The following is a 15,010-nucleotide window of genomic DNA, read 5'->3' as shown; positions in this document are numbered from 1 at the left end:
TCAGGATCGGAAATTGGGCTTTGGGGTCTGGGGGCTGTAATCTGTCAACAAGGACAACATCAGTCCCCTGGAAATAACAAGACCAAAAAGTGAAAAAAACAAAAAAACAAGGGAACTTCTGTTTTTAACAAGCTTGGAAATGTACAGTATATGTACCATCATCTGCATAGGCAACAGCTGAAGCCCAGGGCAGTCAGGGTCAGAGTCATTACCTTCTGGTAATCAGCCACAAATCTAACACTGCACTGTGTGCTACATACTGAAAGAATTACATATGAAGATATTATTTATGAAATGCATTTGTCATGATGGAATGCCTTATGTTACATTGAGAAGTAAGATATGATTAGACTTTATTAGCAATTAAGTATGGTGCTCATCATGCAGAGAGTCTGTCTCTCCTATCCTGTTGCCCTTATATTCAACAATATTTGGTGAGAATGTAGCTCAACGTTGCTCACTTTGAAGTCTTTGGAGTCTTTTGAGATTGGGCAAGTTCCTACTAACCAAACGAGAAAACACTTTGCAGTTAAAAAGGCACTGTGCGGTAGTGGTTCGAGTGCTGGTCACAACTGATTGATCATGTGCTAAAATCCTGGGTGGGACTGTAATACTGTGACCTTAGGCAAGGTCCTTATCTGAGATTGTCCAGTAAAATGGCCAGTTGCATAAATGAACCCAAATGGGAATCTCTACAGATAAAACTGGCAGCCAAATTAATTAATAATAATAAACTGGCAGCTGCACTAGAATCTGTTACACTTGGCTGGTGTGAAGAGTTAGCTCTTATCCACCATAGTACCCAATCTGCCAAAGTTAGGTTTGGGATCGAACAGAACAAAAGTAAGACAAAGCCCTGTCTGTGTTTAGGCAACAGATTCTGCTCAGCAATAGCTGCATCCTGACCAGACATTTTTGTATCTTTTAGAAGTAGAGATTTAATTGTTCATCAAGTCTTGCCAAAAGCTTCAGCTTTACCTTGTCTTCAGTCTTCAGTCTTCAGAGCTATGGAGATTTTGAAGGATGGCTTTCATCTCTAGTTTTTATTTCATAGTCTTCTCCTACATCTCAGATACATTTTAAAGAGAAGGGGTTTAATGTTTTGTTTCTGTATGTGCTTCCGCTATGACAGCAATGCCTCTTTACCACCCAATATTTTGATGGTATCGAAGACTGTAGTTGATCCACAAAAGTGCTATTGACAGTAAGTGTAAGGAATTATTATTATCTTTCTCTAGATTTGGGGCTGAATCCTAAAGCTCTGTGCTTACTGTACCTGCATGGTTATTTGGTAACCATGGAAATCTTGCAGCCTGTGTTTCCTTTCCTCTTCCTGGCCCACATCTATCCATCTATCCATTACCAACACATTATTCCCATGAGCAGCTTCCAGTGGATCATGAGTCAGGAGGAATTTGGTTCCACACTGATCGATATACTGTAGGTAATATGTAATGAGGTTTCTGACTTGTCTTATTCATAGATCTCAGAAACACTCAAATTTATTAATAATAAATTTATTATTTGAGCTATTACTGGGTCATTTGTTTTCATGGCTAAATCTATCCTGGAACTCAGTCAAATACAGAGGGTATCACAGAGTGTCTTTCTTCACACTAGTCACAAATTAACCTGATGAGAGAAGGTATTCTGAACTGAGTGTGTACTGTACTTCAGAGTGGCACAGAAGAGTCTGATTATAGAGCTCTGAACACCTCCTTCATTTTACAAAGTACAATCTTTTTTTTTACCCTGCATCAATGGGTGGTATACATGTCACACACTTTGAAATTTGTTCTTTAAAAACAAAAACTTGCCTCATTCAAATCAAACAGCCAAACATGTTTTCCAACAGTCTACCATTTAGTGAATGTACTTTCATGTTATTGCAAAAGGGGAAAATAGAAAAGAGGTAAATAATACTATGATTTACAGTAGGCTTGAACAGTTTCATCCACGCCATTAATAATTTAAGGCATTTTAATAGGAAACTTTCATTCCAATATGACATCAATACAATTCCCCTCTCGGATAAAATTAATGAGCTTGGGGTTTGCTTGGCTCTGTTAAAGCAGAAAAATCCATCACCTGTCATACAAACAAATGATAAACAAAAACCTGTTTGGAGAGTTGTATAGCCTCTTGAATGACACTTGTGTTAGGCTCATATCTCTGTGATGCACAAAAACATTATTATAATCTTCTGCACAAAATTAATAATAGTAATTAATTACTGGTGCAAACAGAATCATATTGTTCTTTTTAAGATGATCTTTAATAATCATAAAACTGCTTTTAGTCATTAAGTCCACCCTTACATACTTACTCAATGAAATGACTCACATTAGATTGTACATATACCGAATCATGGTTTTGAAGGACTTAGGTTAAATTAGTATTATTTTACAATATATATAAATATCCATTTGGCAATTGTTATTTTACAGAATAAGTGACACCACCTTAAAACCTGCTTCTACAGTGCCCTTCCTATGTTGTTCCATCTGGTGCAATTCCAAAATTATGCTTATGCATTTTTTAAACTCGCCATTGTATTCAAAACCTACTGTAAATTCTGAAATGAAGATAAGATACATGAAATTGCAGCAAACTCTTAAGAGAAAATATTGAAATATATTAATTGTATATTTATTCAGACCTGTAACTTCACTTTTGAATCAGAAACTTGACTTGGGTTCCGTCAGAGAAAGGAATCTTTATTGTGTACACAAGGAGCAGACACTTAGCGAGATAGCAAAGTGGAGCTCAAACGGCAGCGCATCTTTCCAACATATATATTCTGTAGTATAATGAGCAGGTTACAAAGTTCTTATCATTAAGGTTTCTTAGCGGCAGAGCTCAATCCGTGAGAGTAAGACTACCGAAATGAGACAAACAAGAGTGCAGGTGTCATGCACTTGAGAACTAGGCAGGGCGCCCAGGACCTCAAGGCTACGGTATTTACTGAACTAGAAACTTAGACTTAACTTGCTAAAAACTTTTTAACTCTATTACCTCAAATATGTGGTGGCAGACTTTGGCAGAACAGCTACAAGTCTTTTTGAGTAGGTCTTTATGAATTGTGGACACCAGCTCGGTGTACTTTTTACCCATTCTTTTTTGAAAAGTGCTTTTTCCAGTTGCTAGGGGATTGCTAATGGACAGCAGATTTCAAGTCTCTCCACAGACTGTCAATAAGATTCCAGTCTGACTAGATTTTGACTACACCACTTGACACTCACTTTCTTATTCCTGGGCCAGTTCGCTGTATTTTGACTTTGTACTTTGAAGCACCGTCCTGCCAAAAGGTGAATTTTTATCCCAATTATAGGTCTGAAGCACATTTTCCTCTAAATTCTGCCTGTATGGTTCATCTTTGGTACAATCAGTCTTGACAAGGTCTTGACAAGGTCCTCAATCCCTGCTGATGAGAGCAGAACTATAACATAATGCTGCCACTAGCATGCTTAATAGCAGGGATGGTGTTGTCTGAGTGACAAACTACTGTGTGTTTGGTTAGGTTAAAATGAAAGACTCTGCCATTCAGCCCCAAAAGTTCTAATTTTGTCTTTTCTGGCAAAACAAAACATTTTGTCACATGTTTGCAGGATCACTTAGGTGCTTTGTTGCAAACCCCATATTTTAACACGTTTCTCCCATCCCAGCCACTGAACGTTGTACTGTAACTCTTTCTAGGATGCCATTGGCCTCACAGTGGTATCCCTAACACCTTTCCTCCCTCTTGATCTGCTCAGTTTGAAGGGACAGCCTGATCTAGGTCTGAGTTCCTTTTATTTCTTAATGATCAACGTCAACATACTAATAAAAGGTACCGCCAGTCTTTGAAATGTTTTTATACCCTTCTTCTGAGCTGAGCATTTATACACCTTTATCCCTGAGCAGTCCAGAGAGGTCCTTAGTATATGTGATTCAATATTTGCTTCAGATTAAATGTATATATTCTGAAATCATGTGAGCCACTAATTTGAACTCAACTAATTTTGTGGCTTGTTATTGTAATGCCACCACACAGGGTTTGAATACCTATGCAATCACTACATTTTCCTGTTCTATATAATTATCTATTCACGTCTTTCTTTTTGTTTTTTTCCCCCTTGATTGTGTAGATTCAGTTGTGTATCCATCCATTTTCTAGCAACAGGACTGCAGTCCATCGCAGGGCAGACAGACACAAACACAAACTCACACAGATTCACACCAGAGCCAGAGGTCTATTAACCTACAGTACCAGTATTTCTTAGACTGGAGCATCTGGAGGAAATCCATGCAAACACAGGGAGACCATGCAAACGTGATGGCAGCACCCCAAGTCTGGCATTAAACCAGTGCTGAGAGGCAGTAATGCTAACCACTACACTACCCTGCTGCCCTCAGTCAGGTGTATAACATATTGACTGCTACTTCAAAGTGTCATATCAACAAATGTTAAACCAAGAAAATGTGAAAACTGTGCATGGGTCTCAAAATTTTTGCAAGGCAATGCAGATATAATAAACTGCTTGTAGCTGGCTGACCTTAGGAGTGGCGACCCTGAGGTGGACTCCAAGCCGGGCTGCTGTCACCATGAAGGAGTGGAGCACATTGTTGCCGTCGCCGATCCAAGACACTGTCAGCCCATGTAAATAACCGTAGTGCTCCTTTAAAAAGAGGACAGAAAGGGTGACTCCAACACTGCTTTTTCATGAATGTTCTCATTTCGACACTGTTAGGGAGCGATGGACGCTGTGTACAGTATATGCAGTGCAGACCTACCTGCAGAGTGAGAAAGTCTGCCAGTATCTGGAGGGGGTGACACAGGTCTGACAGCCCATTGATAACAGGAACAGCAGCCTCCCTGGCCAGCTCCTCAGTGGTGGCATGGCTGTGGACTCGAGCGAGGATCAGGTCAGTGAGTCCAGACAGCACCCTGAGAAGACACACTGCTGTTAGCACCAGCCTTTAACCTTTAACCTTCACTAGAACTCAAACAAGGAACCCACAGCCAGACACCCCATTTTTGCAGGTGGAGAAACACTCTTAGTCACTTTCACTGAAGTTAGAACCAGGAATAACTCTATGGCAGAGGTGTTAAGTACGGTATGTAGTGAAAATACTAATTATTATATAAAGATAACTGCTTCCAAAAGTGCACTGTATTAGACTACTGTAGGTAGTGCTATGCTACAGCTCTGTGTATCTATGCTTTTGCAATTTAATCAGCACACTGCACAGCAGAGACCAGGCTTCACAGACTCAATCTATAGCAGCGTCTGCACTGGCTATGACATGTCTCTTATCTCCCATCTATCCACCTTCCCAAACCCAGACTGAAACCCACTAATCTTCTTGAATTCAAGAAAATCAAAAATTGGTTTGACCTGCCTACCATCAATAAAGTTATTCTGGGAAGTGAGATGATGCAGTTCTTCTCTTACTGCTTATCTAGGACATAGGTGGTTTTCCTCATTGACACCTCCCCTGTGAATTTTTGCGAAACAAATTTAAGGCATTATTGTAAGGAATGGTGAAAAAGTACAAGTCATCGCATTCCAGGGTCCTAGTAGGTAGGGCTGCCCTCCTGTGGTTTAATTTAGTAATGCAGTCCTGTGCGGGTTTTGCCAATGCAGTACTGACAATATTGCCCACTAGAAACTGCATGATGAGCAGAGTTTTGTGTCTGTGCTGTAAGAGCAACAAAGCTCACAGTTCAATTCAGATTAATTAAGCAACTTGTAAATGAAAAAATACATGGGCCTTTACCAGTTCCCAGTCTCGCTAGTTAAATAAATTTGTGTATGCTGAGAAGGCATGGGCACCAAAGCACAAAACAATAGCATTTTTTTTCTAAAAGAAGTCACTCAAGTACAAAATATAAAACGGAACAGCAATCATCACAATCACAGCTTAGCAAGTAAAAAAATCCCCAAATATAATAAATGTTTTTGATCAAGAAGACACATGTCTATACATTAACAGGATTATGGTTCTTCACTTATTGAAACTGCTGCAACTGAAACTACTGCTACATTTCCCATTACTGAATTCAATACTTGCACACCTGAATTAAATTTGATCTGCATTATTCTGTCTGATAGCTTGTGCTAAAAAAACTACTGTATTCACTACACTCTATTTAAAAAACCCTATCAGAGGAATTATGAAAACTGGTGACTGTGATAGCTGAAGTACGTTTTCCCCAGGCCTGTCACACATTTCTTTTCACACGTTTTTGAGTCGTTGTCTTTCTTGAGAGTTTTATTTTCATTGTAAATGTTAACTTTCGGACACAGAGCTCATGCAATGCAGATGTTAAAAGAGACACAGAAGAAAAAGACAGTTATAATAAAAATAATCATTATCATCATCACACTTACATAGTGCTTTTCTGGACAGAATGATTGTGTGGCCCCCACCTATAGAATGCCACAGCAGCCAAACTAAACCAGTACGCTCACCACACACCAGTTATCAGTGAGGAGGAGCACAGAGTGATGACACCAGTTCACAGAAGGTGATTATTAGGAGGCCATGATTGGTTAAGGCCAGCGTAACAGTTGGCCAGGACTCTTCTTGAGAAATGCCCTGGGATTTTTAATGGAGAGTTAGGATCTTGGTTTTACGTCTCATTAAAAAACTGGCACCTTTTTATAGTATAGTATCCCAAATTCCCAACCACTATACTGGAGCATTAGGAATCACACAGACCACAGGATGAGCACCCCATACTGGCCCCACTAACACCTCTTGCAGCAGCAAACGTAGTTTTTCCCAGGAGGTCTCTCATCCAGGTACTGACCAGATTCACACCTGTTGAGCTTCAGTGTGTTGCCAGTTGTGAGTTGCAGAGTGATATAGATGCTGGCTGTAAGGATTTGTGTATAGCTAAGTGCAGTACTTGAAGATAAGGCTCATCTTTTAACCATCTGGGAAACTTGAGTTTATGTCCAGCCTGCTACTGAAACCAAGCCTCTGTCTTTTTCTATAGATAGCCTATTGAATCACATGTTGCAGTATGCCTTGCCCAGTCTCTGTTCCTCAGTCTTACCTCTGTCAGTGGTACTGAGGTGAATGTCTTGTGAGGTGAAGAAGCAGGGATGCCCTCCCAGCAATGCAAACCCTCCATTCACAAAAGTAACAAATACAGCTATTAGGAAGTGCACTCTGAACTTTATACATCCTCTGTGGCTTTTACAATTACATTTAGAGTATAAAAGATGATCTAAGATGTACAATGTTGTAGTTCAGGTGGGTAGCTGCGTCAGCATGCGTAGGCTGCAAAGGAACAAGTAATAGGTTTTTTCAGCATGGAATAAACCTATTAAGATGTACAATTGCTGAAAGAAGAGGAAAGTGACTCACTGTACATGAAGGCCACCAATGTACCACAGTGAAAACAAGACTCAAAGGAAGAGCTGGTAAAAAACAGTGTGGAGTTCTTTCCAACATAGTTTGTGTACTTATTAGTCATGATAAATCCAGTTCAGCACTTTCATTAAACAGTTTTAAGAAAGACGACCACTGGAGAATCTGTGCAATATATTAGGGAAAGTTAATAACCAACATCAAAATTTATCTTTCAATATTTCAGAGCTTATAAATGATGCAGATCTTAATAATTTGTTATAACTTTTCATTTAATACAACCAATCAAAGGAACCTGGCCATAGCAACAAAACGTTTAGTATTTGTACAAGTTTAACAATATTTCAATTATTAATTTATTCAAGCCATTTTTTACACTGTAAAAATTCCAAGACTCCAGGTGAAATGGTTATCACGATAATAATATACAACCCGGTTTTTCATTTACTTGATTTAGAATATTTTTTTTTCAAAGCATCGATACAGAAAGCTTCAGGAATACACCTATTTTTTTTTGCTTTGTGCTTCACCTCATATTAGATGCCAGGCAATTACTTCACAGATCAGAGGCGAGATATGAAGTTGCATGTCAGGTTTTAACTACGCTTGTAACTGGGAGGGGACTCCAGAACAGGGGAAGAATAGACAGTGAATTGTTACCAATAGCCATGTACGTGTTAATTAGGACTAAGCCATTATCTCTCAATACATAAGCCCTAGTCGGTAGACTCACTCGGGAGACACAGAAAAGAACCTGGGGGAACACAGTGGCACCAAAAGACCCAGGAAAGAACTCCATTGAGTAGACAGAGAGCAGTACAGGAAGGCTCTGGCATCGTCTTCTCCACCATTCCCCCCCAGAAGCTGGACTATGAGAAGTCTGGGCAGGGGAAGAGCCTAAGAACCGCATAGTTCAGGATAGCTGGGATTGAAGAGGGTGCCGAAGACCACCAAAAGCCTACACAGAATTCCAGGTCTATTCATTAGCGCTTTTGTAGTACTGCCGTTTCTCACAACTGATGCAGGACTTTCACAGTTAAAATAGAGGCTGGGAAATAATTTACGTCATATTCACAGACTAGTTATCCACACATCAGAAAGGAAATATAGACAGATCAGTGGGTTTTATGAATAAGGATTACTTAATTATAACGTGTTTGATCATTCCTGAACCATAATTGCACATGTGCTATCGCAATGGGTTTCATACATATCTCGCAGTAACATTTGCACTAAATTGTTAACAATTATATTATTTCAAATAAAAAGATTAACGAGCTGCAAGTGTAGTTCAATATACGTAAAATGTATTCATAGGGTTAAATTACAGGATCTCGAAAACTTATGTACGGTGCTAATCGCTTGAGGAAAAGTGAATGAGTAGACAATCGTATTAAACTCGCGTTCCCGTCTGCTCCTCCTCCAGCTTTCAGCGCTGACCTCTGGTTGCTAGAGGCGAATGTTTGTTTACTTCCGGGGACATCCCCGACAGACAGCCGCCTGTGCTCCGCAAGCTGGGGAGAAAAATGGCAGGGGAAGCAGAAGACGAGATCCCCGGTAAAACGCATTGCATCATTCATTTGCTTCAGTGGAGGGGAGGGGGAGACGCTGGGAAGACCTGAGCAGTAGTCGTAGCCTTTGGGTGTGATCGATGATTGCAGCAGATGTTGCCTGTCTTGCAGATCAAAAAATGCCCTGGTTTTTGTTTTGAATCAAGTAGCATATGGTTACAGAAGTCGGATCTCGTATCATTCATTTAAAATGCACGTTGTGTCACACATTAGCCGAACGACTCTGTGCACTTTTCCATTTTGGTGCTTGAACGTTGCCTCTGGTTTTGCATCGTATTGTAGAAATAACTGTATATACCAATATACTGATGTCTGAGGCTACGTATTCCAAAATTACTACAGTAAAAGTAAGATATTTTCGTTACCTCAGTGTATTAAGTACGTAGTTATGGACGACGTTTCCGTTAATGGGAAAAACGACTGTAACTGTGAATACGAATGACACAATTTCTTTCTTTACTCTTGTGTTTGTTTGCTGGTAGTTAAGTTGATTTTGGCACTAGCAAGCTACAGCGTGTTCATGTTCAATGAATTGAAAAATACATTTAAACTTAACGCTTCGAATCTCTGATAGAAGTTCTTATTGTTGTTGACATTTTGTCTTTTATACTATAGCACGTTTAATGCAGTTAGGCATATTTTTAATAATTTATTTTTGTTTTAGTTAGTTTTTTTATTTTCCCACGTGTCGAATTTAAACATTCCTCTGTCAGTTGTCAATTACGTCTTGCTTATGTAGTCAGCCCCATCAGTTTGAAGTAACTGATATTCGTTAAGGCATCACTGTGGCAGATCTTAACATTTTTATTTTACAAATGAGGACTTGTCTTGTTTTCTGTGTATTGTCCTAAGGGTGATGAGGAAAAATGAACTTGGTTTTCTATCTAGAGACGAAATGTGTTGTACATACAATTGTAATTGTTTGTGGGGGAGGGTACTTATGTATGGGAAAACATTATAATTATATACGTTTATAACAAATCTGTATTGCTAAAAATAGGGTTGTAGTACTTTGGTGCTGAAAGCCACGTATTGTAGCATCTCTGAAGGTTTTGAAGACCAAGCTGTTGCCACAGAGTGTGGGCAAATACAATAAGCTATGAGCCTGAGAGATCAAACAACACAGTAATAAAATAGAGGAGGAAAGTGGAGACACAAAGGTAGGGAAAGATAAGACTTTACAAATGAGAAAAGATGTTACTGCCTGAGGAATAATTGCAGTGAAGATGGCCACAAGTCCAATTTCTCCTTGTACAAATGGAGGTGGTGGTGCTGGAACTGCTGACCTTTGTGCACCTATTTTACCTACATAGATACCACATTATCAGAGCAACAACATAGAAAAAGATGTGTTACAGATATAGAAGCTGTCAGAAGTACAGACAGCCCTCCGCAATGCATTGCAAAACAAGTTTGCTCCACATTGGAACCCCGGAAGCAGATCATCAAGACTAAGAAACTCGGGGATCGGCTCCAGGACACCACCACAGATAAGGAAGTCCAGACAGAAACGGCAGTTTCGTTCAGCTCAGTGATTTGCTAATCTTAAGCAATGAGAGCAATGAACGATACTCCTGAAGCTACTGTAGATCAGCAGAGGCGGCACAGCTGGCAGATCCCTGGCGAATAAACTCCACGTTTTGATTTTTTTGTTTCTAAATTCTACAATTCTGACATTCAGTGTTATCTGGGAATGTGTATGAGACTTATTCGTTCTCTTTGTTTATGTAATCTTTCTCCTGAAAAGGCGGTTTTCTGGAGGTGCCTGAGTTCAAGGCTACAGACTACCATTCAGAGAGGATAACTGAATACATGCTTCTCCAATTTACTATCTTGTTATATCTCTTTTGTTGAAAGAAGACAACAATGATACTGTACCTCACTATGTAAGAACACATGCTAAGGTGGTGAGATGGGAGATACTTTGATATGAACTTTTAGATTCTCCACAATTGAATTCCACAAAGAAAATATAATGTTGTTTTAAAAAACAAATCTTAACACCTGGACTGTACTTCATAGTACATGAACTGGTGAGCCACTCGGCTTAACAGAAAATGTTAAATTAAAATAGATTTTTCTTCTTTGTAACATATTTGTGAACATGTTAGAGATCACCTTTGTTTTTGGTTCTGGCAGAATGCTTTCATGGTCTAGTTTTCATCAATGATTATTAACTTTGTATTTGTCTAATTTCTCAATTTCATCATCTTTTTTGGGTTAAACATGCCATGTTTTGAAATCAACACTTTGTTAAAAGTCTCCTACATCTGACATTAGATTATGTGACTGGGGCAAATAACTCTTCTCTTGCAGGAAACTGTAGCATATGTTTAAAAACAAATTCAGATCTCTGGAAAAACAATAACCATATTAATGTCAATACAGCCTGAAAAAAGAGAAAATGAAACTAAGGCTTAAATTTTGCTGGCATCACTCACTGTTTTGAATGATTAGGAACTGTTTTTTTAGAGGAATTTGACACTGCAAAAAATACTTTAATAATTTTCTTTAAATAATTAAAAAATAATTAAAGAACAAATCTGGAGATGCCCTTGGATAGAACTTTATTAAGTCTGTGTAGTCATAATTAATTAGTCATGTTTAAATATATTAGAAATTTAGCTTAAAAAGGCCTTTGATATTAATTAAAAATTAGTGTTTGTTTTTTCAGTACTTGAAAATTAAAATATTTGTTAAACAATTTAACATGGGCAGCTATTGTCTTTATAGCATGGATGTCAGACCAAAAGAATGTTTTAAATAGGTGAAAAACCATGCGCTGCAGTTTTCATCTTTTGCACATCGACAGCTGCTGTCTCGTTGTTTTTCTCTGCAGAATCGGGAGCCGTCTTCACCTTTGGGAAGAGCAAGTTTGCAGACAACGTCCCTAGCAAGTTTTGGCTGAAAAACGATAAGGCTAAGCAAATCTCGTGTGGGGATGAGCATACCGCGCTGATAACAGGTAATCCTGACTACTGGATTTTTGACTGGGTGGGAAAGTAATATAGTGAATAATCGCCATTGAATCTTGAATGTATGACAGTTCAATGCTGAGTGATTACAGAAGGTCTTGGGGTAAGTCTTGTTCATTCTTGTTTATATGGGGAGCAAAGGCATTCGTACAGTACAGGTACATTACATTGCTTATTTCTACTCTTCAGGATCAGCATAGTAAAAAGTTTGAGAGAATAATGGGAAATGACAAGAGGCAGATGGGAAAACCAAAAAGAGTATAGTTTGTTTAATCTCCATGAGATAACCATATTTGTACTGATAGTGGTGTATGAATATATTTAGCCAGGGAAGCATGGTTAGAAGCAACAGGACCCCCTTGGAAATGAGGTGATGCATCTCAAGGAGTTTTATTCTGTCAGTGAAGTTTAGAATGTGAAAAGCATGAAAAGACAGCAGTGTGGGGATAGTGGTCTGGGCTCTGGACTTATGGGTTAAAATCCCTGGTGAGGGGCTACTGCTGTAGCTTTGAGGGTCCTTCTCAAAGATTGTTCTAAGAAAATGTCCAATTGTATAATTATACACGTGAGCTTATTTGGATAAAAAAAGCAAATTTAATAATAATAAATGAGAAGTCTTGTTACAAAGCTAGGTTTAGCTGACAAGGAGCAGGAGTTCTCCGTGTGGGACGTGTGTATATTGCATATATTAACAAGCCCAGATGAGCATACCCTGAGGGTTGTTTAGGAGCTGGATCATTAATATGGTATTATTGATAAGATATAATCGGTGAGATAAAGGACTGAATTATGTTCATGTTTACATTTTGCAATGTGATATTCTTATACTTTTATTGATGATATAGCAGTGTACTGTATGTACTGTGTGTAGCGATTAGCAAATGCATTCCCTGTGTGTATCACTAGTTTATGTAAGATTATTTTATGACATTCCCATTTCTGTCACTGCCAGCACACCTAAGCATGTTCACAATTGTCTAATGATTTTAAAGCATTAATTACAAGGAGTGCTTGCTTTGAAGGGCTATGACAAGGTAATTTTGTTGGAGTCCACTGTTTTATTGGAGATGAGATGCTTTTCGTGGTCTGCAGTCATAAGACAAAGAAGTGGGAGTTGACGTTTTCTGTATTTTCTGTGAAGTACTCTTACTGTATGAGCTACAGTATGCTCACATAGAGTAAGAGTGCTCTGACCAGATGTAATTTGAGATGCATTATCTTTGCCGTTAGTATGAGTGAGTAGAAAGTGATGAGAAAACCAAATGCCTCCTGAGCAGCTGCATCAAGGAGATGAGGCTGTCAGTCTGTAGCTAATATGCCTCTTGGGAAGCCAGTCTGCTGCTGTTACCGTCTTTCTCTGTTGCTGCTCAATGTATCTTTTTAATCCCCTAGAAAATGGCAAGCTGTACATGTTTGGCAGCAATAATTGGGGCCAGCTGGGGCTCGGAACAAAGAGCACAGTGAACAAACCCACTTGTGTGAAAGGTTAGTCATTCCACCCATTGTTTCCTCTTCGTGTCTGTAACAAGTGTACACTAGCTAACTGCGTGCAGAGTGCGGTATTGTTTTGCTAGCAATTAAGGCTGCCACCTTGGCTTTTAATCTTGTCAGAAAGTAGTCTGTTTGGGGCTGAAGTGAGGTAGGAGGCAAAGATGATTCTAGGACAGGGCAAAATCACTGTACTTTCTAAGGTTGAAATACAGCCAGAACTCAGAACATCGTGATAACACTGTGTCTGCTGAGTGAAAAAGTTCAAATAAAACACAATCCCTTAAGAGTCTTAAGATTGTATATACTGTATATTCAGGAGAATGTTTTTTAAATACTGTACATAAAGGTAGATTTGGGTAAGGGATTTAAAACTTGCAAACAGCTGCATTATTTATCCAAAATGGCTTTTCATCTACACAAAGATATCTATTAGTTTAAGGAAAAATAAATGCTTATAAATATATTATATATAAGGCTCTGGGCCACAGGCCGAGCTCTATGGCTCTGACATACCTAATTCAAGTTTGAGCCATGTCTCTATCAAGTCTGTGTAGTCACACATCAGTTGTGAGAACGAGGTTTCCCTATGTGTCTGCGTACATCTATTAGAGTGCCTCCGGTGGCAGGGATCGGAATAGCTCAGCCAGGGCTCTCCGCTGTGGGCAGAACAGTACATGTGGTGACTTCCCAGGTGCCTGCAGGCTTGCAGTGACATCAGCAAGAGGCATGCCTCTTTTCAATTGTTACGTCCTCTCCTGCAAGGAACTGTGGTACTTGCAGTGTGTCAGAAGGTGAATTTGTGGAAAGTTTGGAATAAAGGAACAAGTAATAGGTTTATTCCATGCTGAAAAAAAGAAGAAAGAGAACACAACGTTTCGGCCGTGGAGCCTTCTTCAGGTGTCAGTTTGGAATATGCTTTGTAAGGCTCTGATGTGGATGTGTTACAGTACTGTCCTCCTTCTCCCCATGAGTATTTTTGCATGCTCTATGAAGAAAAAGATAGAGCTAACAGAACACAAAACCCTAATTACATCCATGTGAGAATGTGAAATACTCAGCCCTTCACAAGTTATTCAATAGTTTGGTTCTACCCACTGTGGCTATTTACATAGATTGGAGGTTATATAGTGGCCTCTAGTGGCAGATCATTTGTAACTGCAACCCTTTCTTAAAGTGGTCTGCCACAACTATGGTATATACAGCATTTAAAAATGAAAATTGTCTAGTTTTGAAGTTTTTCTTTTGATAATATTTTTGTTGTTTTATTCAAGCTTTAAAGTCAGAAAAGGTGAAGCTTGCAGCATGTGGAAGAAACCACACCATAGTTTACACAGGTAAGTCCTTCTGAGCAAATTTCAGGGAAAAAAACCCCAAGAATTTTCTTACATACAGTTGAAACGCTGAGGTTAATATATGTATGTTACAATATATAAGTTAAGAATATGGAAATAATCCATGGAAATGATCCTCATATAGAAATAATCCTCAAGGCCATGAATGTAAACCTCAGAGCCATATTTGTCTTGCTAGAAATTACAATATGTAGAGAAAGGAAAAAAGGTCCTGCTGTTTATGGTCCCACAATGCTTCAGGGGCCAGCAACATTTGGCC

The 15,010-nt window shown here is 39.0% G+C and overlaps 2 protein-coding genes across 2 annotated transcripts in view; one reads left to right on the top strand and one right to left on the bottom strand.

Moving 5' to 3' along the window:
* LOC138223165 (ornithine carbamoyltransferase, mitochondrial-like) lies at positions 1-8,845 on the bottom strand. Its single transcript, XM_069179167.1, has 7 exons — positions 8,803-8,845; positions 7,046-7,117; positions 4,774-4,943; positions 4,536-4,658; positions 2,119-2,172; positions 1,272-1,426; positions 1-67 (listed from the first exon to the last, which is right to left on the bottom strand). Exons 1-7 carry the CDS (start codon positions 8,843-8,845, stop codon positions 1-3), a joined length of 684 nt encoding a protein of 227 aa, XP_069035268.1.
* Positions 8,004-15,010, top strand: part of rpgra (retinitis pigmentosa GTPase regulator a) — a 33,293-nt gene continuing 26,286 nt past the window's right edge. The window contains exons 1-5 of the mRNA XM_069179166.1: positions 8,004-8,336; positions 8,789-8,919; positions 11,773-11,898; positions 13,301-13,393; positions 14,671-14,733. Coding sequence (XP_069035267.1) covers positions 8,889-8,919; positions 11,773-11,898; positions 13,301-13,393; positions 14,671-14,733 — 313 coding nt within the window. The 5' untranslated portion in view covers positions 8,004-8,336; positions 8,789-8,888. The remainder of the gene's footprint in view (positions 8,337-8,788; positions 8,920-11,772; positions 11,899-13,300; positions 13,394-14,670; positions 14,734-15,010) is intronic.

The sequence above is a fragment of the Lepisosteus oculatus genome, chromosome 15 (genome assembly GCF_040954835.1).
Source record: "Lepisosteus oculatus isolate fLepOcu1 chromosome 15, fLepOcu1.hap2, whole genome shotgun sequence".
Taxonomy (NCBI): Eukaryota; Metazoa; Chordata; class Actinopteri; order Semionotiformes; family Lepisosteidae; genus Lepisosteus; species Lepisosteus oculatus.
This window is presented reverse-complemented; position numbering and strand designations above follow the sequence as displayed.